The sequence below is a fragment of the Doryrhamphus excisus genome, linkage group LG5 (genome assembly GCF_037039965.1).
Source record: "Doryrhamphus excisus strain RoL-2023G ecotype Guam linkage group LG5, RoL_Dexc_Guam_v1.1, whole genome shotgun sequence".
Classification (NCBI taxonomy): domain Eukaryota; kingdom Metazoa; phylum Chordata; class Actinopteri; order Syngnathiformes; family Syngnathidae; genus Doryrhamphus; species Doryrhamphus excisus.
This window is the reverse complement of record NC_136361.1, coordinates 13,652,406-13,669,046: the sequence shown is the minus strand read 5'-3', so window position 1 is coordinate 13,669,046 and position 16,641 is coordinate 13,652,406. Positions and strand designations below refer to the sequence as shown.

General features: G+C 48.1%; 3 protein-coding genes across 3 annotated transcripts; 1 reads left to right on the top strand and 2 right to left on the bottom strand.

Annotated features, from left to right (window-relative positions):
- Positions 1 to 388: 388 nt before the first annotated feature.
- dcst1 (DC-STAMP domain containing 1) lies at positions 389 to 5,355 on the bottom strand. Its single transcript, XM_078790751.1, has 16 exons — positions 5,098 to 5,355; positions 4,901 to 5,026; positions 4,754 to 4,828; positions 4,546 to 4,674; positions 4,183 to 4,322; positions 3,950 to 4,115; positions 3,748 to 3,891; positions 3,553 to 3,680; positions 3,329 to 3,483; positions 1,708 to 1,807; positions 1,520 to 1,615; positions 1,323 to 1,449; positions 1,131 to 1,247; positions 911 to 1,053; positions 606 to 695; positions 389 to 548 (listed from the first exon to the last, which is right to left on the bottom strand). The coding sequence occupies exons 1-16, from the start codon at positions 5,111 to 5,113 to the stop codon at positions 405 to 407; spliced, it is 1,896 nt and encodes a 631-aa protein (XP_078646877.1). The 5' UTR covers positions 5,114 to 5,355; the 3' UTR covers positions 389 to 404.
- dcst2 (DC-STAMP domain containing 2) lies at positions 5,007 to 9,728 on the top strand. The gene is made up of 16 exons (XM_058053312.2): positions 5,007 to 5,344; positions 5,444 to 5,715; positions 5,799 to 5,969; positions 6,047 to 6,148; positions 6,221 to 6,415; positions 6,484 to 6,549; positions 6,610 to 6,823; positions 6,880 to 7,037; positions 7,112 to 7,276; positions 7,340 to 7,507; positions 7,573 to 7,673; positions 8,141 to 8,286; positions 8,344 to 8,462; positions 8,528 to 8,621; positions 8,687 to 8,758; positions 8,831 to 9,728. The coding sequence occupies exons 1-16, from the start codon at positions 5,313 to 5,315 to the stop codon at positions 8,898 to 8,900; spliced, it is 2,145 nt and encodes a 714-aa protein (XP_057909295.2). The 5' UTR covers positions 5,007 to 5,312; the 3' UTR covers positions 8,901 to 9,728.
- Positions 9,729 to 10,124: 396 nt separating this feature from the next.
- On the bottom strand, positions 10,125 to 13,951 carry plin6 (perilipin 6). Its single transcript, XM_058053555.2, has 8 exons — positions 13,687 to 13,951; positions 12,996 to 13,035; positions 12,731 to 12,929; positions 11,913 to 11,995; positions 11,575 to 11,812; positions 11,325 to 11,506; positions 10,963 to 11,229; positions 10,125 to 10,858 (listed from the first exon to the last, which is right to left on the bottom strand). The coding sequence occupies exons 1-8, from the start codon at positions 13,815 to 13,817 to the stop codon at positions 10,484 to 10,486; spliced, it is 1,515 nt and encodes a 504-aa protein (XP_057909538.2). The 5' UTR covers positions 13,818 to 13,951; the 3' UTR covers positions 10,125 to 10,483.
- Between the last annotated feature and the right edge of the window lie 2,690 nt (positions 13,952 to 16,641).

The window sequence follows — 16,641 nt, the reverse complement described above, 5'->3', positions numbered from 1 at the left end:
GATGAGGATGAAAATGAATTTGAAGTTGAAGATCAAGGTAAGAATGAAAGTGAAGATGAGGATGGAGATGAGAATTAGGGTGAAGTTGACAGTGAAGATGATGAGGATAAAGTTGAGGATGATGATAAGAATTAGGATGAAGATGAGGAAGGGGCCGCACGGTGCGGAGTGGTTAGCATGTTGGCCACACAGTCAGGAAGACCTGGGTTAGAATCTCCGCTTGGCCATCTCTGTGTGGAGTTTGCATGTTCTCCCCGTGCATGCGTGGGTTTTCTCCGGGTACTCCGGTTTCCTCCCGCATTCCAAAAACATGCTAACTAAACGGTTCTTGTTGTAGCATGACGTCATTGAAGTCAACAAATACTCAAATGAATTCAGTGATGACCACGTGACGTGTTTTATTGTTACGCTTGTGAATGACAAAGCTGTGGAAACAGCGTCCTCTGCTGCCTCTCCCCAGAAGACGTAACGACTGTGACTTCCTCACAGCCAGACGCTTCCTGTCGCCCGGGACACACACGAGTGCACGTGGGGAAACAGTCCAACACCTGTGGACAGACACAGTCAGAGCCAGAACCCGGGGTCCACATGGAGGACGGTAGTACCTTTGTCCTGCTGGGCGCTGTTTGTGTGCATGAAGCTGTTTGTTTGAGCAGGGTGACGTTGTACAAAAACAACACCCGTGTTTTCTCCCTCTGCAACACAACATGATAATAACAACAACAACATGCCCACACAACTATAACCACTCCACAATAACAACAAGCCAATGTCAACGAACCAACAATAACAACAGTAGATACGCATTAACTTGGCATGAACACAATAACAACATAGAAGAATTGAGAACACAGGAATACATACACAGGAAGTGACATCACCGAGGCGAGTTGAGCGTGGCCTGGCGTACCTTGGGGTAGTAGAAGGCGGCGATGACCCTGCGGAGACGACTGGTGTAAACCTGCAGGCAGCTGAAGAGCGCCGCCAGCAAGACGCAACAAGCACAGCTGACGTATGCGCTGACAGGGAGGGAGGAGGGCGGAGTCACACACTCTGAGGGGCAAAGAGGGAGGGGTACTTTCATTTGAAAACACATGCTGTGATCAATGTGTGTGTGACCTTTGACCTACGACGGTTGTCCGTGATGATGTGGACGTTGGACGAGCTGTTGAATGCCTCCACTGTCGTCCTCAGGAGGCGGGCCATCATGGAGTCCCCGTCCACTTTTATGTGCACCTGGTGGCTGCCTGGACAGACGACTCTGTTACCCACAATGCCTCATAGGACTCATTGTGTATGTGTGTGTCTGTGTGTGTGTTTACTGCTGATGTTGAATTGGGTCTGCGTGTGTCTGCTGACGATGTCCAGAACATGAACCACCGACCAGTCCATGCTCAGCAAAACCACGCACACTACCAGCACAGCCAGCACCTGCAGCACACCTGACAACTGACACACACACATGTTTACATCTCCTTGCATGTGTGTGTGTGTGTATGTGTGTGTGAGGTGAACACACCACTTGTTGGACTTCTTCAGGGTGAATTCTGGGACTCCAGGGGTCAACAAACTTTTGTCTGTCGCGCGCACTGAGAGGCAACAAACAAGGTTTACCCTGTACACACAAATGCACACACACACACACTCATAGTTAGACTGGAGTGCTTGTGATGATGATGATGACGATGATGATGATGAAAATCTCACCAATGTTTTCCTGCGACTGTCGATGATTCTAAAGTATGTTGTGATGTACATGTTGTCAAAGTAGATGTTCCCTCGGAACTCACGTGTGTAACCCAGCGACCTGAACGTACGTGTGGACATCAACGTGACCATGAGGATGAGAATGACTATGAGGAAGAAAACGATGAAGATGAGGATGAAAGTGAATTTGAAGATGAAGATCAAGGTAAGGATGAAAGTGAAGATGAGGATGGAGATAAGAAATAGGATGAAGGTGAAGTTGACAGTGAAGATGATGAGGATAAAGTTGAGGATGATGATAAGAATTAGAATGAAGATGATGATGGGGCCGCACGGTGCGGAGTGGTTAGCATGTTGCCCACACAGTCAGGAAGACCTGGGTTCGAATCGCCGCTTGACCATCTCTGTGTGGAGTTTGCATGTTCTCCCCATGCATGCGTGGGTTTTCTCCGGGTACTCCGGTTTCCTTCCACATTCCAAAAACATGCTAGGTTAATTGGCGACTCCAAATTGTACCTCACCTCTCGTTTGAAGTCAGCTAGGATAGGCTACAACATACCCCAGCGACCAGAGGATAAGCGGTATAGAAAATGAATGAATGAGGATGTGGATGAAGATGAGAATGAGGATGATAAGGATGAGGAAGAAGGTTGTTCTGAAGGTGAAGACGAGAATGGGTGATGAATCAGGTGATGATGAAAATAAGAATGAGGATAAAGGTGAGGATGAGGATACAGGTGAAAACGATGATGAAGACCTGATGAGGATGGAGAGGAGAATGGGATGAGGAAGATGATAAAGATGAAGAGCAAAGCGAAGATGACAATCAAGATGAGTAGAAGGATGAATTTGAGGATGATAAGGATGTGGATGAAGATGAGAATGGGGATGAATATAAGAATGAAAATAAGGACGAGGAATAAGATCAAGGTGAGAATGATGCATAAGGATGATGAGAATGAGGGGATGAAGTTGGATGAAGATAAGGATGAGAAAGATGAGGTGATGATGATGAAAATACGAATGAGGATAATGATGAGAACAATGATAAAGGTGACGAAGATAAGGATGAGAATAAGGACAAGGAAGATGTTGAATGTGAAGATGAGGACGATGATGTGGATGAAGATAAAGGTGAAAATCATGATGATGAGAATACGGTTGAGGGTGAAGATGATGGGCATGAAGATGATGAAAAAGAGGGAATGGAGCTGGATGAAGATAGGATGATGATGAAGGTGAAAATGATGATGAAGCTGATGAGGATAACAATGAGAAAGGGATGAGGATGATAAGGATGAGGATGAATATTAGAATGAAGATGAGAACGGGGATGAACATGAGTATGAGGGTGAAGATGATGATGAAGCTGATGAGGATAGCAATGAGACTGGGATGAGGATGAGGAAGAATATAAGAATGAAGATGAGAACGGGGATGAGCATGAGGGTGAAGATGAAGATGAGAATGGGGATGAGCAAGATGATCAGGATGAGCATGAAAGTGAAGATGACAATCAAGATGAGGATGGAGGTTGGGGTGAAAGTGAAGATGATAAAGAGGCCAAAGGTGAAGATGAGGATGAGGTTGAAGGTGAGGATGAATGTGTGAATAGAGTTACTGTGTGAAGACGGAGATGAAGGTGAAGGACATGAGCAGGTTGAGGACGCCCAGCAGTGTTCCCATCCAAGCCGTCAGTCTTTGGAAAGAGCTTTGGACGGAGTGTGTGAACTCATGGTCCAGGATCTGTCCCTCCAACACGTCCTGTTGGGGTTCCTGCCAAAGGAGAGAGGTGATGCTGTGAGAGGTGAAGAGAAGAGGTGATGAAAGACAAGAGGTGGTAGCAGAGACCTCCAGGATCAGTCTGGTGCTGAACTCTCTAGCCAGAAGGTCCACAGATTGGCTGAGGCGGTCAAAGAGGGGTCCAAAGTTTCCCTCCACGGGAATGTTCTGCCTGCACCACGGAGTCATCACTGAGAAGACAACAAGGGTACCAAACGTGTGTCTATGTCCCGATCAACGGTCGCCGTGATCATTCACCTCTCATGACGTCACACAGGAAGTGGAACTTCATGGGCACACACAGGATGTGGTGGATGACGGGCACAGGGATGGCATTCACACACTCCTGCCACTTGAGGCTAAACCAGTCGGCACAGCGTTGGATGCCCTGGTTGACAATACCTGGACACGCCACAAAATGAGGATGATAGTGATGAGGACATGAGAAAGAAGGACTCACTGTCACACTGCATCATGGTCTTCATGGCAAACTGTTCCTGCGTGTGATGGCTGTTGTTTTTGCTCTGGAACGAGATGTATCCGTACTGTTGAGCAACTTTGTCCTGGATGAGCTGAAATTCCGCTGTAGCGTTGCGAGCCTCGGACTGGAATTCTGCCTCGTCCTTCTGAAAGGAACATTAAGTAAGCGCTCATGTGAACAGGGGTGGTCATGTGACTTGCGGTCAGCCTCACTGTAACTTCCTGGGCCATCGTGAGAAGAGGTTTTATGGAGTCTCGCCATAGTAACTTGCTGTTGTGAAGCTGAAGGTCCAAGTTGCAGGTCAGAGTCTCTGCAGCCGCCTGAACGTTCTGCTGGATGTTGGACACTGGACCTGTCAGTCATTCATTCATCCATTAAGTCATTGATTTACTCATCATTCATTCATTCATTTATTGAGTCATTCACCATGCATCCATCATTTACTCATTCATCCATTAACTAATTTGGTCAGCCATTTATTAATCCAGTATTGATTAATTCAGTCATTTATTCATCCATCCATCCTTCATTGATTGAGCCAGCCAGTTTTATGACTGACAGGAGGGCGGGTTTACCAGAGTAGAGCACTGAAAGGATGACAAGCATGAGATAGGCGCGCCCGCGGGAGCCGAGCATGCTGGGAAACATCAAGAGGACTGAGCACCTGAAAGTGGATGACACAGCCCCGCCCACAAGACACAACACTGGACACCCCCACAAGGACATTGATTGGAGGATTGGTATAGGTTTGGATTAAAAAAAAAACACTTCCTGTATCCTTACCAACAAAGATGCATCCCAAGGTCACTTTGAGGGGAAAGGACAGCGGCAGATTGTGTGCCACGCCCGTGAATATGACTGAAGAACACGTGACATGACTCAACAGATTCTAGTCTCAACATTATCAGGTGACTTTGGAGACGTTTGTACCTGAGCCACTCAGCGCGCCAAACACACCTCTGAGGATGACTTGGGCCGGTCCAGCCTCCTCGGAGCGGCCGAGGAGGAAGCGATGGCAGGCGGGCGGGAGAAACCTCCTGATGACGTATTCCACAGCTGGAACACACGTGATGACACGCATGGCTGCGGAGGCTTTCAAGGCAACAGGTGAGGTGACGTTTACTTACTGCTGCGAGGCTCCATGGTGGTCCACTTGATTTTTTATTTTTTTTGTCACGTCAGGTCCGGAAGAGTGTTTGTGTTTTGCTCTGTCACACGAGCGCGCGTGCATAGACGTGTCTTTCTTAAACTCGTGCGCGTCAAAGGCTTGTGATGCTTGCACGTTTAAAGCTTGTGTTGTTGATGTTCCATTCCTGAATCATTCCATCACCATCACTTGTCCATGAAGGGGACGAAGGAAGTCACGTGCAGCAAGTGAGTTGACATAACGGTTGTTGATGACGTCAGAGCTCTTGGCACCAATGACCACTAGGGGGTGTTGTTTTTAATTTGTGGCTTGCTACCTCCCTTAAGGTTTGTCTTCCAAAAGTCAACACGATGCACTGGCTTCCGGTGCTGGAAGGTCAAAGGTCACTTGAAAGAAGCAGGGCAGAGCCTGCTGGCGTTTACGCTGGGATTGCTGCTGGCGTCGGCGTACGGCACCATGGTGATCATCCTGCAGAAGCAGTCGCTGTGGGTTTGCGTCTACAGCACAGTGGGCGTCGCCACGGTGACGGCCTTTGGGATGGGCCTGTCAGCGGACATGCGTGTCAACGTCATGGTCATGTTGCCGTCGCTGTGCTCATGTCAGTTGTCTCGCAAATGCCAAAGATGAGCCACACCGGATGGGGACGGCGGTGTCTCAAAAGTGCGTTTTTTTATATTACAGCTCACGGCCGCAACTTCCTGCTCTTCCTGTGTGCCTCCCTGCTTCTGTCCGGCCCGCTCGCCAACGTGATGGAGAACACAGAGCGAGCTGCTGCCAGCCTGGTGTGTGGTGGGGAGCTGGCTGCCAATCAGACAAGGGAGTGGATGCATAAAGCAGCGACACCCCTCCTCTGTAAGACCCGCCCACTCCCTGCAACTCAAGCTACGACTGGCTGATTAAGTATGTGTGTGTGTGTGTGTGCGTTGTAGCTGCGTTGGATCAGATCCGTGAGCTCAGTCGCAATGCTGTTGCCACGGTAACAAGAGTTGAGAAGTTGATCCAGTCTTTGACCGACGCCATCCGCCATGTTGGTGAGTTAAGGCCATGTGGGAGGAGCTTTGTGCCTGCTGTCCTCAGGTAAGCCCTGAATCCTCCTTCTGCAGCTCGCACTCTGAGGAACGTCCTCCACTTCCTGGTTGACATCGGCGATGTCTGCAACGCCAAGCTAGGTTCTCCGTACAGGAAGTGCCTAACCGTCTTCAGACAGGCCAAAGCGGACTGCTCTGCCCAGCTGGGAGACTTCAACTTCCTGTGTGACATCGTCAGTGGCTTCCAGCCGCTATGCGAGCTGGCCCGCGGTGTGTTGCCTGTCTCCGCCCGCCTCCATAGGTCGCTGCAATTTTACTTCCGCTATCATGTTTTACAGCTGGAAAGTTATTCTGCATCATCCCCGCGTACATCGCCACTCAGCTCAAGGACCGCCTGGTGGAGCGTAAGTCCTTCAGAGCGTTTCCACCTTTTAGCCCGGCCCCTGACTCTTGAGTGTGTGCAGCCACCGTCTCGGCCTTCCAGCGCATGAGGCGCCAGTTTGACTTCAACTTGACAGTGACAGCCGTCTTTGACGCAGACGTCAATGTCAGCCGCTCACTGGGAAAGACTGGTCAGAACATCTTGGAAGAGCTGACCTCAGACCTGCGAGTCTTCAAGAAGCTGAGCGGCCCGCTCTCCTGGGCAGGCCCGGTCCTGCTCGCCTGCTCCTTGCTCAGGTGGGGCGGTAACATGTTTGTGGTGACCGACGTCTTGAATGTGTGTCTGTGTGCAGGGCCGCGCAGTACAGACGCAGGTACTTGACCCAGATGAGCTTTGACAACATCTACATCAGCGCTCAGTTCATAGAGCAGGACCGTCAGGTGACTGCGGAGGGCGGGGCTTCTGTTTTGCCACTGACAAGCAGGGAGTCGACCATCTACATTACGCCACGTCAGTACGCCATGAACGTCAGCGCCAGGAAGTGAGTGACAAAACCACTTCAACATGAAGCGTCTTTTCTTCAGTGACGCCGCAACTGACAAGACGAGAGTGGCAAGCGGTCCTCGTGAGCGTGGCGTGGGTGCTGAGGCACATACTGTGGGCCGGTCTTATGATGGCGCTGGACTTTCTGGTTTTTTGGCTTCTGGATCAGGTGCACCGCCATGTCCAAACCGACGTTGTGGGCCAAGGTGAGAGATGCCGTGAGCACTGTTGTGACTCACGGTAACCGAACGTGTCCCCATTCACCACAGCTCCGGTCACGGTGGGGGTGCAGGTGGACGGGTCGGGTTACACGGCGGACATCATGCGGGATGTGGTGGCGTCATTTAACGTCCTGCAAGGAGGAAACTTTACTGTGATCAGCAGCAAGTGTCTGCTCGTGCCGTCAGAGCCTGACTACGCCGCTTCTTTCGCCTTAGGTGGGCAGCCGCAGGATCAGCTTGATGCTGTGATCCGGATCTGACCTGCTTGACTTTCTTTTCAGGCTTCCTGCTGGGTCTGGCCCTGCTCATGGCGCTCGCTGGAGGGCCGGTGCAGCGTGCCCGGCGACTCATATGCGCTTATTTCCATCCCGAGACTGAGCTGGTATGTCAGTCATGTTTCATTCAGTCCTCAAGTTTTACTAGTAGTAATACATTCATTCATTCATTTTCTACAGCTTTTCCTCACGAGGGTCGCAGGGGGTGCTGGAGCCTAAACCAGCTGCCTTCGGGCGAGAAGCGGGGTACACCCTAGACTGGTCGCCAGCCAATCACAGGGCACATATAGACAAACAACCATTCACACTCACATTCATACCTATGGACAATTTGGAGTCGCCAATTAACCTAGCATGTTTTTGGAATGTGGGAGGAAACCGGAGTACCCGGAGAAAACCCACGCATGCATGGGGAGAACATGCAAACTCCACACAGAGATGGCCGAGGGTGGATTTGAACCCTTGTCCCCTAGCTGTGAGGTCTGCGTGCTAACCACTCGACCGCGATGCCGCCACTAGTAGTAATAAATGATTGAAATAGATGAATAAATTAACTCACTTCCTGGTTTGTCAGGAGCGCATCTCCTTTCTGCGGCAGCTGATCTTGGACGAGAGGAGGGCGGCGGGAAGAGCACTCGTGAGGGCGGGGGCCAGGAGACGAGCACATGGAGAACAGCGAGACGGCTATCTCAGCCGTCCTCTAGGCGCACTGTTGCTACGGTGAGATCTTGTAAGCTTTTGGAAGTTTGACGGAAATGACAAGCATCAATCATCCAGCTTACCACGAGGAGGAGCGTACCTGGCCAACCTGCTGGCTGCGTCGCCGGACATGTGTCTGGCTTGTGGCAGAGGGGCGGGGTTTGCCTCTTTCATCTGCGATGTACCTGAATGTCCAGGTAGAACTAGCGAGGATGAATTTTTACTATGCCGACAAAGTGTCCAACCGCTTTATGTGCTGCAGGTGTGTACTGTCGTCCATGTTTCTCCAGTTTGGACAACGTATGCGATGCGTGTGCACGGCCTTTGACCGTCCAGGAGTACAGCGACGAAGAGATGTGAGTGTCAAATGTGACAAAGGTTGAAAAAGGTGACGTGACTCGCTGAGATACGTTGTCCTCAGAGATTCCAGTGACGATGAGGAGGGACAAGATGTAAAGGGACAGAGCTCTGCGGCGACTGGCCGTGGGCTCAGGTGCGTGGACCTCAAAGTTTGACATGTGACCCCATGATGGTAACACACCTTCTCTCCTGTCTGCTTCCTTAGAAAATCCCGTGCCCGCAACGATTCGACTGCCTCACTTGAACACGTCACCGTCCACCTTTCACCTGTGTAGGAGAACATTCAAGTTTTTAACCTTAGCGACATTTTGACTGTTTGCTTACCTTACCTTTACAACCAGCACTCTAAGAACATTTATACAAATACAAAATGTATTAAATATAGACATGAAAGAGAAATAACAATATGACAAATGTATAAATTCATTCATTTTCTACTGCTTATCCTCACAAGGGTTGCAGGGGGTGCTGGAGCCTATCCCAGCTCTCTTGGGGCAAGAGGCGGGGTACACCCTGGACTGGTCACCAACCAATCACAGGGCACATATAGACAAACAACCATTCACACTCACATTCATACCTATGGACAATTTGGAGTCACCAATTAACCTAGCATGTTTTTGGAATGTGGGAGAAAACCGGAGTACCCGGAGAAAACCCACGCATGCACGGGAAGAACATGCAACCTCCACACAGAGATGTGTGACCTCTGTGAGGTCTGCACGCTAACCACTGGACCGCCGTGCAGCCATTGTATAACCCTTACCAAGCATTATTATATTATTATTATGGCATTTTGTTTACTGATCCATACTGACAAAACGATGTAATACCACAAAACCATGTGACACTCAAACCATAGAAAAAGAAAGTCTTCTGCTTTCCCAGGCTCTTTTGGACATACGGGAAGTGAAAGTACTTGTGCTAGTCATTTTGCTTATTTCAGTGTCTTAACATTCGCTGACATTTGTAGCTTCTCTGACTCCTACATTTAGCTGGAAAACATCTTTCCTTTTGTGTAGAAAGTACATACACCCTTATCTTTCTGCAGGAAAAGCTCTGATACTGTGAAAGTCTGCTCACCTTCTCTTGAGCTTAGATAGATCCTCCATCTTGGAAGTAAAATTTAAATCAATTAAATCATTCAGCAGAGCATAAAAATGTATGTATTGTAACAAACAAGTGTTTCTGTCATGTTGTATTTCAAGCCAGCTCACAATTGAGCTTCAATCTTTTCCCTTCAATGATAACACTATTGATTCTATAATGTGTATAAACATAGTACACACACAAGTGTGTGCAAGTAGTACTCACATCTGTTTTAATGTCTGATTAACAAGAATAATTGACTGGACTAAGCAGGGAAGATCAGCAACCTCAAGGTGCAAATTCAGTGATACTTACTTCAGAAAATAAAAATATAAACTAACCTTGGCTTGGAATAACCACATGCTATTGGAAAGATGTTTCCGGTATGATGACAACAAGCAGTCACATGGTGAATGTCGTCAAAGCTTTAATGGCAAACATGCAAACAACAGACAACTTTGAGAACCGTTACCACCTGCCAAACGCTCATCACGTGACCGTGATTTTCAAACTAGCTAGTTAGCAGTTGGCATTCAGCCTTAGATGTTAGCTCACCATGTCGCCATCTTGAACACAGCAGGTGGTAGCGTTTCATTAAAGCATCATCCATGGTTAAAGGAGTTTTCCAATGGCTCTGTTGGAGACGGCGTATACTGTAAGCTCACCAGCATTAAACGCATCAGAAATATGGCACCATTGAAGGGGGCGGGTCCTAACTTATCAGGTGGACTGCAAGCCGTGCCAGGTGAGGAGGAGTGGCAGTGTGCAATCAATCGGTGCTGTTGGACCCCTCAGCCGAGTTAGGATTCAGGTACTCGAAGGCCTTCTGGCTCTGAGAGACGAACTGCTTGAGCGGGGTGAGGAGCACCTCTGTGGCGGAGGGCCGGCGGTAGGTGGAGCTTTCGGAAGGGACAGGGGATCCTTCTGACTCGAAGTCCTGCTTCAAACTGGAACGGCGGCCGGTATTGCCGTCAGGACCAGGACTGCGGACGGCCCGTGAGTACAGACTTGTGCGGCGCCGAGGACGTCCGTCCATGGCTTTCAGGAATAGGCTATTACTGGAGCCACGCCGGGATGAGCCGTCGGACCGAAAGTCCTCCTGGTTCAGGAAGTCCTCCACCTCCTTCTCAGAAGGTTGCTGGAGCTGACACACACCAGAGTCACCACGCATGAGAACAAGGATCCGAACAAGACAACGTGTTAGCCTAACCTAGCCTAATCTAGCGCAAAGCCTTCTAGTGGACTCACCATGTTGTAGAGAGGCGTGGAGTTGATGAGGAGCTGCAGGAGGATCTTGGAGAGTTGTTGCAGGTCTACAAGAAGTTGCTGGACCTGGACTGGCAACGCTTGAATTTGTCTCACCGGACGCAGCTCCGCCAGCATCATGGCCTGACCTTTAACCCTGCCCAGTGACAGCTCCTTGAGGCTCTCAGCCCGGTACAGCAGCGTCACCAGTAGTCTTTGCAGGAAATGCAACAGGTTGCCCAGCAGCTCCAGGACCTGACCCAGGCCCACCTGCAGGGAGGACAGATGATCATCAGTGACTTGTAGTGGCCTCTTCAGGAGGAAATTGGTACTGCAAGATCAGCATGTCCTTCATGTGACCTCACCGAGTCGGCGGCGTCTCCCAGATTTCTGGCAGCTTCCTCCAGCTGCTCCTGCACCTTCATCATGCGGTGGTACAGCTGCAGACTGAGACCCAGCAGGAGACTTCGGACCCTTGTCCAGATGCTGGGCTCGTCGTCCTCATCCTCATCTTCATACTCCAGAACTCTCATCTCCCACTCGCGACCTGACAACAACAACAGAAGCTTTATGATGAAGTGCTGAGACCCTAGCAGGTCACAAAGTGGTCCTCACGCAGAGTGGGTGGGAGGGGCAAGTAGTAGGCGGTGACATTCTCAATGCGGCTCAGCAAATCGTCCAGGCCCAATGTGGCCGCGCGGCCGACCTGAGAGTCCTGCAGTTGTCGCACCGCCATCCAAGCCGAGTGAGAGATGCGCTCCAGCTGGTCCAGAGCACCATCCAACCCGGCCCCCATCCACAGCTGCATGTCATCCATTGTCAGGAAGAAGGCGTCCTTCAAGTGACCTATCACCTGATGGAGGACACCAGTCATAACCGGTTACCATGGCAACCAAAGGCTTCAACACCAAACAACATGGCGCTGCCGTGTTGGCGCGCATGGCAATCACCACCTCATCCGTGGACTGGTTCAGGATGGGAAATGTCTTCTCCAACTGGTCCAGACCCACAAGGGCAAAATTGTTGGCAATTTCAACTGCAGAAGAAACACATGACACGAAGTGTGTCACAGTCTGGTAAACGTCAACATAATGCAGATTGAAAGAAAAAAATGCAGTTCGGTTAGACAGTAGCTTAATAGAGTTTAGGGGAGTAGCATTGTGGGCCACTAGCATTACTAGCATTAGCATTAGCCCATCGAGGACCAGTGTTAGCATTAGCTCAGAGATCCAGTATTGTAGGGCATTAGCGCTAGCATTAGTTCAGGCATTCAGCATCATAGAGCACTCACGTTAGCATTAGCGCAAGAATTCAGCATCGTGGGGCACTAATGTTAGCATTAGCTCAGAGATCCAGTATTGTAGAGCATTAGCACTAGCATTAGTTCAGGCATTCAGCATCATAGAGCACTCACGTTAGCATTAGCTCAGAGATCCTGTATTGTAGAGCATTAGCGCTAGCATTAGTTCAGGCATTCAGCATCATAGCGCACTCACGTTAGTATTAGCGCAAGAATTCAGCATCGTGGGGCACTAATGTTAGCATTAGCTCAGAGATCCAGTATTGTAGAGCATTAGCGCTAGCATTAGTTTAGGCATTCAGCATCATAGAGCACTCAAGTTAACATTAGCGCAATAATTCAGCATCGTGGGGCACTAATGTTAGCATTAGCTCAAACATTCATCATTGCATTAGCATCATTTTAAGGAGTGGGACCTAGCATTACGATTAGCATGTTACATTAGTGACTATATGTTGACGTCACACGAACTCTGAGGTCTCAAGGTCTGCATGACGGGTGTGGCTCTCTTCATGGCCTCCATGGAGACGTTTCGGACGCCAAACTCGGCCACTCCTCCCACCAGGCCGAGCAGAGGATAACGCCCTTTGACCTCTGAGTAGACAGAGCTCACTGACTGCAGTACCGAGCGGACAAGAGGAAGGTGCGAGACCCTCAGCATCACGTTTATCTGAACAGAGATCAAAACAAGTTAATTGATACGTGCTTGATGGACAGCATCAGAGATGTTTCTCACCTCATGATTCTGAAGATGAGACATGTCTTTTTGGCCAAATCTGAGGGAGAACACAGAGCAGAGGTCACCGGTGGGTGCTGCCACGAGGAAATCAGCTACTCATTTGCATAACTCCAGAATGTTCCGCCGCAACCAGCGTGGAAATCGTGAATCTTTGAAGAACACAGGCTCACACAAACGAGTCTTTCAGTGATGTCTGGAAGCTTCTGTCCAGCGTGATGTCTTCATATGGACCTATGTGTCTTCACTTCTGGGTTATCTGACTAGCTGGAGCCCGACCAGGGAGTCCACCGCTGGGATTGGCTCCAGCACAGATGGATGACACTTTTACATAAAACATCTAGTCTCTTCCCCACTAGGTATTGCAACAACACACTTTACTGCATTTTATGTAGTGAAATGCAGCAGAAAGATGTCAAGTGGAATACATTGTTGTGGTCTACTGGAGCAAGAACAAGAAAAACATACTTTTCGTGGCTCTCAAAGCTGACAACAACAAAACAAAACGCATCCAAAAAACTGAAAGTGAAAAAAGACCACACCCTGTCTCCAAACAAACATCTAAAAAGGACTTGAGTCAGACCGCCATTGACAGAAAAAACGAAAGTTGACTGGAATTAGTTGACCGAAAATACAGTAACTCACAAACAAAACAAATCAATCAATAATCAATCAATGATCAGAGACTCACCCCATCAGAGAGGCTGTGCTGAAGAGGTGAAGATGAAGAGGAAGAACTTTGTGACCTGCTCTTAGTCTGCCAGGACAACTTTTGAGAAAGAGGTTTGTGACGCGATTGGTCGTCATTCGGTGTGATGTCATCGATGAAGGGAATCATTCAGCTGAAAGCCACAAACCTTTTCCGCTTATTCCCAACCAGGCTTCACTACTTGGTAATGGTAATGGTTGAATTCATCTTCAACATGCACACAATCAATGGTTCAATGGTAGTACAACTCTAATAACTGATAAAGTGGTTGACAGAGGCACAGTTTGATAATGAGTACAGACAGTGTAGCCACTGTCACACGTCATTATATTCATATAAAAATCTAAAGAATGTCCAAAGAACAGCCACATTTCTCCACCTACTTACTTAACAGGCTACAGTATATCTTAAAGGGGACCTGTTTTGGTTTTTCCACTTTTCTGACCTATAAATGTAGTTGGAATGTTGTATTCTCGTGTTCTCGTGATGTCAAAGTTTCAGATAATGAAGTTTGCACATTTGGAAGTGAGCCCTGAAAGATGGTTGGAATGGCTCAAAATGTTCGGTTTCAGAAGGTGTGGTAAGATTGCCCCTTTGTGATGTCACAGAGGAACAGACTTCCTAATATGGGTGTGGCTGTAAGCTCTAAGCTCTCTGCTCTCCCCTTAGCTTTGCTCCTCTGTTTACGTTGCTAGCAATGGCTCGTATGGGAAAGCCACATGTGTTTACAATTCCTAAAGACGGAACCATCACAATCTGTCAACGGCATTTCACACTGGACTGTTTTGTGAACATGGGCCACTATGCAGCTGGACTAGCTGACAAACTTGCTGAAGCCTGATGCTTTTCCAACGTTACTTGGTTGTGTGGAAGAGAGCAAGCAGTAAGTACCAATTTATCTGTGTCCTAATGTGTTTCTTTTATGTAAATCATGGCGCAAAAGCACTTGTCTGCGTAGCATTATAGAGTGTGCATACAGGGAGTGGGGTTTCTAATAGCCGCTTCCCACCAAGATTAGTGGGTCTACCTGAGTTTTTTTAAAGACTGGTACTACTATAAAACACATTACACGTTACCGCTGTAGAAAACCGCTAAAAACGCTAAAATGCTAAAGTCTCTACTTCTCTACTTCACGATCCAACACATATGACTGTACGTTAAAAGCGGACATTTTTGAAAAAGATAAATCTCCTTTATTATCAACTCCTTTGCCATTTATTAACTCAAATAAAGTTGCGTTTGCAGCTAGCAGCACAAACTGGAAGTCCTAAGCACTCGAGAGTGTGACCAACCACAGTGGAGTGGGCGTGACTGGAGGCAGGCCGTGGGTGGAATACATTAAAACAGACCGTTTTTGCAGGAAACACGAAATCCAAAGAAATACAACTGAATAGGTGCAGATTCTGGAAGACCTTGAAAGCTTTATGTGCTGGTTATTGTGTGTAGCTACTCTATAGGAGTCCACAACTCAATTGAAAGGGCCAAAAAATGAGCATAAGCACGTCAATCCTAAAGAGTTAAGAAGTGACACACATATTATTAAGCCATTTTTGTGACGTTCAGGGTGTCGCCAAACACATCTTGCGTTCTTATAATGAGAAGGACAGGATGAAGGAACTAGAGACGTGGGTTGGAGACACATACAGTACAGTATACTGTGTAGGAATTATACTGTTGTGTGTGTTCAGGTCAGAATGAAGTTATAAAACAGTGTCAGGCTCTGTGTGACGGTGAGAACGCTCAACTGTGTGTATGACGTCTGAGCCGAGGCGTGCTTGCTCTAGTGCACATGCTTTAATTACAAGGAAATTAAGGAATGAAAATTAATTTGTTGACAGCCCTAATAATTATACAGTGGTATCAAAAAGTTTGGCCACCCATGATAATTTTCAAGATTTTCCTTTATAAATCACTGGTTGTTGGGATCAGCAATTTAAAGTTAAATATATCATATAGCAGGCGGCACGGCGGTCTAGTGGTTAGCGCGCAGACCTCACAGCCAGGAGACCAGGGTTCAATTCCACCCTCGGCCATCTCTGTGTGGAGTTTGCATGTTCATGCGTGGGTTTTCTCCGGGTACTCTGGTTTCCTCCCACATTCCAAAAACATGCTAGGTTAATTGGTGACTCCAAATTGTCCATAGGTATGAATGTGAGTGTGAATGGTTGTTTGTCTATATGTGCCCTGTGATTGGCTGGCCACCAGTCCAGGGTGTACCCCGCCTCTCGACAGCTCCAGCACCACCCACGACCCTTGTGAGGAAAAAGCGGTAGAAAATGAATGAATGAATATCATATAGCATACGAACACAGTAATGGATAGGAAGTGAAATGAAGTTTATAGGGGATAAGTGTGCAATAATTACTTAAACAAAAGTAGGCAGGTGCATCAATTCAGTGTTGAATATATGTTTAGTTATGTTTTTTTTTTAGTGTTCTACCTTGACACGTTTTGACTGTGACCTGCCATCCGGGTGGTTGTGTCAGGTCCATCAGGTTGGCCACACAGCTTGATGAGCAACACACATTGGTCTGGTGACACATCCTAGTGGTCAGTTGACACTTCTGAGGTAGACTGTACACTATACCTAAAAAAAAACACCTGGAAATAAGCAGTTGGAACACAGATGAGTGCTGACGTGCACAAACCAAAGAACTGATATAAAGCTCCAGTGTGTGTCAGCCACTCATGTGACCGCATCTCCTTAATGCGTGTCACCACAGACATTTGGTGCTTTGCAGATATTATGTTCATCCCTTTGACCACACACTGTACAACAGGCTTCCTGTGTGAAATGACTCAGCTCTTTGCACCCAAACAGCGATCCCAGCTGGTCGCTATTTGATACTGTAAGGATCTGTTACACAAGAAGTAAAAATATGTACTTAAGATCATGCCAGAGGCGGAAATAATGAAAGGATAAGATGAGAGGAGGCA